Source organism: Montipora foliosa, chromosome 11 (genome assembly GCF_036669935.1).
Source record: "Montipora foliosa isolate CH-2021 chromosome 11, ASM3666993v2, whole genome shotgun sequence".
In the NCBI taxonomy this organism is placed as follows: Eukaryota; Metazoa; Cnidaria; class Anthozoa; order Scleractinia; family Acroporidae; genus Montipora; species Montipora foliosa.
Genome location: NC_090879.1, coordinates 35,903,605 through 35,911,104, shown reverse-complemented (window position 1 = coordinate 35,911,104; position 7,500 = coordinate 35,903,605). Strand labels below are relative to the sequence as shown.

Sequence of the window (7,500 nt, the reverse complement as noted above, 5' to 3'; positions counted from 1 at the left end):
TCCCGCTTTCAATTGCCAATCCCAAAGAAGTCTTAGGGAAGCATCAGGGAAGTCAGATTTGAGCAAGATATTACAACAGAATGTTTCTCAGAGCCAGCGCCCTGTCAGCCAGAGTGAGACATGTACTATTATCGATGGGATGGCAGCTGTTCAATCTCTGGCCAATGCCTCTGGTGCAAAGATGCTTCGAGAGTGGTGTGACAAGTTCAGTGAGTATGTTATCTCCCACTTCTCTGAAAACTGTACTAGAGTTGACGTAGTATTTGATCGCTATCTCCCAAATTCTATCAAAGGAGGAACACGAAGAAATCGCAAAGGAGGGAAGAGCAAAGGCATCAGGAGGAATGTGGAGAGCCAGGAACAGAGGATTGGCGACTGGGGTAGGTTTACTGTCCTAGAGGACATCAAGGCCAGTATTGCCCATTTTTTGTGCACGAAAATGTCAGAGAGTTACATTGCATATCCTCGTCGTGAGCTGGTTGTTAGTGGTGGATTCAGTGACATACTGAAGGTATGGTCTTCTGATAAGTCAAGGGAAGACTTTGAAGGACTGGCTTCTAAACATGAAGAGGCAGATACAATAATTATTCTCCATGCCAGAGATGCAACAGTTAGAGGCTACAGCCAGGTTAACGTTTTGTGTCGTGACAGATGTTCTTGTCCTCCTATTGGCACACAGGGAAAATCTTTGTCAAAACATATGGATGTTTTCTGGAACTTCTAGAAGAACGTGTTACATACCAGTTCACAAGATCACATTGCCGGAAGAAAGAGAAAGTCTCGGCTAGCATTTCATGCCTTAACTGGATGCGATACTACGAGCCAGTTTGTCAGTACAGGTAAACAAAAAGCACGGAAAGCTTTTGACAGTCCTTCAGTGAAGCTGCTTGAGCACCTTGGCGAAGGAAGCTATGCTAATGCTAATGTACTTGCAGATGCTGAGGCATTTGTCTGCCAACTCTACAATAAAGGCACACAAGAAGTCCATGTCAATCAATATGGAGAGGGCAACAGCATTTCGAAAAACACAAAGAACCTTGATTCCAATCCTCTGATGCAAGATAATTTGCAACTCCACTTATGATAAGTCAACCACCAGGTCCTGATATGGAAGACGGCCCTTCAACTGTGTCCTCCACTTCCTAATCCAGACGGTAATGGATGGTTCTACGACAAAGAAGGAGTTTTAAAGCCCAAGCTTATGATGCAGGAGGTAATATCTGCAGCATGTTTGGAATTGGCATTTTCTGGTTGTATACGTGAAGGCAACTGTTGTGCCAACCAAAGATGTACTTGCGTTTGCTTAGCCCTTCAGTGCTCTAAGGGATGCAAATGTTACAGATATACTGTAACCACTTCGCAAACCGAGAAGTTTGACGAAGTTGATAACTAATATCTTAGTAGCAAGAAGAAACACTACGAAAACACTCAACAAACGAGGGTGAAGTTTAGCGAAGTTGGTCCTGGGCTCACTAAAACGAGATACGAGTATAGTAAACGTTGTTACGCGCCAGAAAAAAAGTTTATTATTTTCACACAAATTGCCTCATCTAATTTATTTGGGCAGTGATTTCCAACAGCCGAGAAGCTTAACGACGTGTTATAAATCTTCAAATCTGTCAGCTGTTTCATTATTTTGACACTGTCGTGATTTAGCCTTGGTTCCATGTTGCACCAGGGAGGAAAACGTTCTGTTTGTTCAGACTTCAGAAATATTAGTATTCTAGATGACTATAGTGAAATAAGAACGGCAATGTAAAGCCTAATAACAAATTGTCGCCTTTCTTTGATATTTGTCAGCTTTTGGTGCGTGACAAGCACATACGGGACATGTGACCCATTATTTTTATATGGATCTCGTTGTCAATACGATGCCGATCACGTAAATGCAATAGTTTTTTGCTAATATCCTGGATTTTGGTGGTCTCTTTCTTAGCTTTTGTGAGTCTTTTAGATTCAGCCTCGTTTCCATGTTGTGGGATCAAAGCGTGGAAGAAAACCACCCGTTGTGACCGAAGTCCGAAGATTTCGAGGCGGAAACAGCAATATTGTTCATCAGGGTTAAAAAACAAAATTTTAAAGTTAGGTTTCCTGCTTCTACCCAATATGTTTAGCAAAAATCGTATTTGTGCCATCTGCCTCCTGACTATCACCTCGCATCAGACCCAACCAAGTTATTGAAGGAAGGTGGCTTTCATCTCACAAAGTTTGCGAGTAACAGTCGTGAAGTGCTACAATCAATTCCATCCGAGTTGAGCGCAAGTCCCAATCTGGATCTATATCTGGATCAGTAACCAACGGAACGAGCATTGGGTGTGTACTGGGATGCGCAATCCATTACTTTCAAGTTCAAAACCATAGTAATGTGTAAGCCATCTACCAAGCAGGGAGTACTTTCAACGGTGAGCTCTCGGTTTGATCCATTGGGGTTCCTCTCTCCCGTGTTCTCAGCCAAGATCCTGTTGCAACAACTCTGGAGAAAGAAGCTCCCATGGGACCAAGAAATCCCAGAAGCATACCTCATGCAGTGGCGAAGGTGGCTTGAGCAGTTACCGCATGTCATCACAATCAAGATTCCAAGGTGTTACAAAACCCAGACTCTTGCAACACGGGTGACGATTCAACTACACACCTTTGCTGATGCCTCCCAGCATGGCTATGCCGCTGTGTCCTACTTAAGATTTGTTGATGAGCGTGAAGTGACCCATTGTTCCTTTGTTATGGGGAAAGCCCGAAAAGTACCCATAAGGGAGTGGCCTAGCCCTCAGCTTTAGCTACAGGCTGCAGTGTTGGCAGCACGTATGAGCCAGACAATCCTGAAAGAACTTGACTTCCAAGTCCATGAAACATACTTCTGGTCTGAATCCATGACATCCTTACAATACATCAAGAAAGAAACGCGTCCATTTCAAACCTTTGTCACGAATTGTGTGTCTAAGATGCATGAAACGACCTCTCCTGAACAGTGGCATCACATTCCCGGTGTTATGAATCCAGCTGATAAAGGCTCACGTGGTGTCAGTGCTGAGTATTTCCAAGCAGATTGTCGGTGGTGGACAGGCCCAGAATTCCTCTGGCAACCAGAACATACATGGCCATCAGTGTCTGTGAGAGAAGTACAAGATGACAACAAGGAACTTTGAAAGTCCTCAAACGTCCTGTTAAGCGTAAACATGTCACAAGTTGATCTCCTTTTGCAGCGTCTTTCATCCTGGATCCATTTATTGGGAGTGATGTCTTGGGTGCTGCGCTTTATCAAGTGGTGTCGGAGGGAAACCCATAATGCTGTACCTGTAATGACCCCGACTCTTTCTGAACTACAGTCGGCAAGCAGAGAAGTTGTGCGCGTTGTCCAGCGAGAATGCTTTCATGAAGAGTATGTGGCTCTTAAAGGGGGTGGACAAGTAAAGAGTAATAGCAAGCTAGCCAATCTAAGCCCAATCTTGGTTAATGATGTCATTTGTGTTGGGGGAAGAATTCATCGTGCACCCATTGCATTTGAAGCAGCTCACACTGTGGTCCTCCCGAAGAGTCACCCGGTGTCCACATTGATAGTTCGTTACTACCATCATATCCTGGGACATTCTGGTCGGGAGCATGTGTTGTCTGCGGTACGTCAGTGTTATTGGATGTTGAGAGCTAGATCGCTGGTTCACCAGGTGTTGAATAAAAGTGTGTTGCCGTAAGCGTAATGCGCCTGCTATGCAGCAAGTGATGGCAGATCTTCCAGCAGAGAGATTGGTACCCTATCAGCCACCATTTACATACACGGGTTTAGATTTTTTTGAACCCTTCCATGTGAAACGCAGCCGAAGCCTTGTGAAGGTGTATGGATGTATTTTCGTGTTTCAATAGTAGAACGATCCATATTGAGTATGCTGGTTCATTGGAAACGGACGTGTTTATTCAAGCATTGCGCCGATTCATTTTAGTGCGTGGAAGTCCTAAGAAAATATGGTCGGACAATGGGACGAATATTACGGGTGCTGAGGAGGAACTTAGCCGTTCAATTCAAGATTTGGATGATGGTATAATCAGGAGAGAACTGAGACAGATTGGTACAGGTGCGCTGTTCCTGAGTGGCATTTTAAACTTCCGACAGAAAGCCGGGCGTCTGGGAAAGGCTCATTAGAAGCGTGAGGAAGGCTATGAAAAGTGTTCTTGGTGACCGAGGTGCTCTTTATGAGCGGGAAACCTTGCGTACCATCTTTGCTGAAGTTATGTCTATTTTAAACAGCCGTCCTATGTGTCCTGCCAGCGATGATTCCAACGATATGGAGGCTCTCACCCCCAATCATCTCCTGTTGCAGCGACGAAACCTGGTCGTACCTCCCGGTGTCTTCACCAAGGAAGAGCTGTACACGTGCAAACAGTGGAGACACGTGCAGTTTCTCTATGATTGTTTTTGGTCTTCATGGCTTCAGGAGTATGTGCCTACTTTGCAGCATCGCCATAAGTGGCTCCTGAACAAGAGGAATCTAGCTGCTAATGACCTCGTTCTTATTGTGGATAACAGTGTACCACGATGCCACTGGATGTTTGGTCATGTAACCAGGGTGTTTCCTGGCTAAGACGCATTTGTACGAACCGCAGAAGTCAAGACGAAGAACTCATTGCTTGTCCGTCCTGTGACAGAATTGTGCCTCCTTAAAGAAGCACCGAGAACTCTTGAACAATGAGAACTCTGAACCTTTGAAGTTGAGAACCTTTAATGTAGAGAATGTTTAGCTTTCCGTTTTGTTCAGCCCCACCCCCGGGATGTTGAGGCTATTCCTCAAAAAAAGTTTCCCTATTTATTAGTCCATGCCAATCCTAACGATGTACCAGCATGCGGCGGGAGCTGATTTTTCTTTTAGCGAACCTGTTTGTGATTTTGCTTGGCAAACTTCCGACTGTGAATTGATTTGTGCTTACTGTAGTGACAGTGTTCTCATCAAATGGTGAGTAAAAACTGGCTTTTCATCGGTTCTTTATTTTAGAGACTAATTTGCAGCATATTTGTAGGTTTTTATGGCATCTTCTTGTTGCTTGTTATACCAGATGAGAACAAACAATTGCAAGTGCTGTGAAAATTGGGTGTGTCAATCAATCGACTGTTGTGTTCCAGAGAGCTTCGAGCATGTACTTATTTCCCGAACATGCACGCAGAGCTACCGAGGAAGCTGAACGTGAAGCCAAATACTTTGCGAAACCATCGTTACCAAAAATGAGACTCTAAAAAGGACAATGCAGTCGCAAGAGGGCAAAAGGATAGTTTATGTGCACCAGATGAAATCTGTAAACTTTGGCAGCTAAAGAGGTCATGAGTCAGGTTTGGGACGAGGAGAGCAAAAGTTTTAAAGAAAAAAATGACGACAACGATGGTAATGACAATGAAGACTTGGAAGAAAGGGGAAACGATGGTGTTTGGGGTGAAGGTGAAGGTGACAGTGACAGTGACGATGCGGACGACAACCACAAAACACTTCAAGGCAAAAATATGGAAAAAACTAATAGAAAAAGAGAAAAGTTCAGGAAAGGAAAGTGATACTGCAAAAGATGATAAATTACGCCGTCAAGTCCGAGATTTGCAGAAATTTGTCAATGAACAACGCAATCTCGAAGCTGAAAAAGTGAATGCGCTCATGGCAGAAATGGAACAAGCCAAACAGGAGAGAAATGACTTGGAGAAGAAGTTGAATGAAAAAACCAAAAATACCGAAGATTACAATAGCCTTGTGTTTCTATTCTGGAACAAGAGAAAGAGCAGTTACAGGAGCAGGTAAATCGAACTGGACAAGTTCTCTGGGACCGCGACTTGGAGGTCAAAAATCTCAAATGGAGAAGTGAATAGTTTGCGTATGAGTTGTTCCAAAGTCATTAAAGAGTGTGAGGTCTTACAGAAGCAATTGAAGGAATTGCGAGATGAAAATAAGTTAATTCAAGAAGGTCTCAAAACATTCGAGAGGGATTTTAAAAAGGAATGCAATGAAAAAAGAGATACCGTGCATCAATAACAAAAAATCCAAGTAAGGTTAAAATTAGAAATAAACGAACATACACGACTGAAGGGATGATACAGGGAATTGATGCAGTGAGTATCGTCGTCGCTCAGCACTTGCCGAACTCGAGCAGGTCTAAATGAGACTTCCCTATTGGATACGCCCCCTGAGGCGTTCGATTCGACCAGTTGACAAATTCCAATGCCCCATTTGCCACAGAATGTTTCCTCACTATTTGTTAGATGGTCACATGAGAGATTGCTCTCACGAATGAAATACGAGTTTTTAGAATGCAATTTAGAACTATGGTATATTAAACAAATGTTTACTCAATCATATGCATAATGTCTTTATTTGTAAAATGGCAGTTTTGGATGGGTTCGTTTTGGTCAGGGTTGTCTTAACCCTCGCAACGGATCCTGCATGACCCTTGAACCAATAGAAAAGATATCTAGAGTCACTGAAGGCGAAGTGGCCAAAATCCAGGTCTCCGTTAGCGATCCTCCACCAAACGAAGAACGGAGCAATTTGTCATCCCACTGACATGCACAGTAAGGGGCGAGAATATAGTTTCCATGTTAGCGACCTTTGAGTTTTATTTAAATGACAAATTATTGCAGAGAACACAAAGAGAGTATTCTAATAGTATGGTTAGCACCACTATCCATAGTAAATCCGAGGGTCAATACTGGCTGTGTAAGGCCAAAGTGTGGACAAATTCCCAAAATGGATCACTGATCTCACATCGTCCCTGGACCCTTGCCGTAGCTCTCGACAGTTCAAAGAGTGGTCATGCGAGGACAAGCGCCCTGTCTATGGGGTGACTTGAGTGGTATGCACTATCACGACTACTATATCCGTACCTGAGACCACGTTTACGACCACCGAGGTAGCTAAAAACCGTCTCGAGCAGAGCAATCATCCTATTGTGATACACTTTAGCCGTTCATCCACATACGTTCGCCGATGGTATGCTAAAAAGATGGTTCTTGATTGGCGATTGACTATCTAGTCGAGGGTAGTAACTAAAATAACAAGCAAATTGAATTATTGTTAGCGATTTTATTGCTTGTTCTGTACAATTGAACGACTAAAGACTATTAAAGAGAGATTTCATTTGATCATTTTAAAGTCATTTTATTCCACTCGTATATATTTTACAATGTTAACCACCACCCTTCATATGGCGTGGGTTGTGATTACGCTGAGTTGGGTGCAAACCTAATCGTTAAAATGTAAAGAAAATTCGTGTGCAGTTCACATAAAAGACATTTTTGCGATCAATGTTAGCACCGCCACAACCACAATCATTTGGATAGCTCCATACGATTTATTTGTTTCCCATGTACCGAATCAAAATGCTATCCATGTCCGACAAGTAATCTCAGGGCTGTCGTCAATCGTGCACTCAAGTTGACATTGCGCCCGTTTTGTCTCGAGGGACTTGTGTTGTCAAGACACCTCTCTCGGTGTTAATCAACACAGAAGAGCCCACGTACTGTGTGTTGCTTTTGTTGTC

At 43.3% G+C, this 7,500-nt stretch overlaps 1 protein-coding gene across 1 annotated transcript; it reads left to right on the top strand.

Annotated features, from left to right (window-relative positions):
- The first annotated feature begins 3,173 nt into the window (after nt 1–3,173).
- Nucleotides 3,174–4,132, top strand: LOC137976982 (uncharacterized). Its single transcript, XM_068824293.1, has 2 exons — nt 3,174–3,682; nt 3,856–4,132. Exons 1-2 carry the CDS (start codon nt 3,174–3,176, stop codon nt 4,130–4,132), a joined length of 786 nt encoding a protein of 261 aa, XP_068680394.1.
- The last annotated feature ends 3,368 nt before the right edge of the window (nt 4,133–7,500 follow it).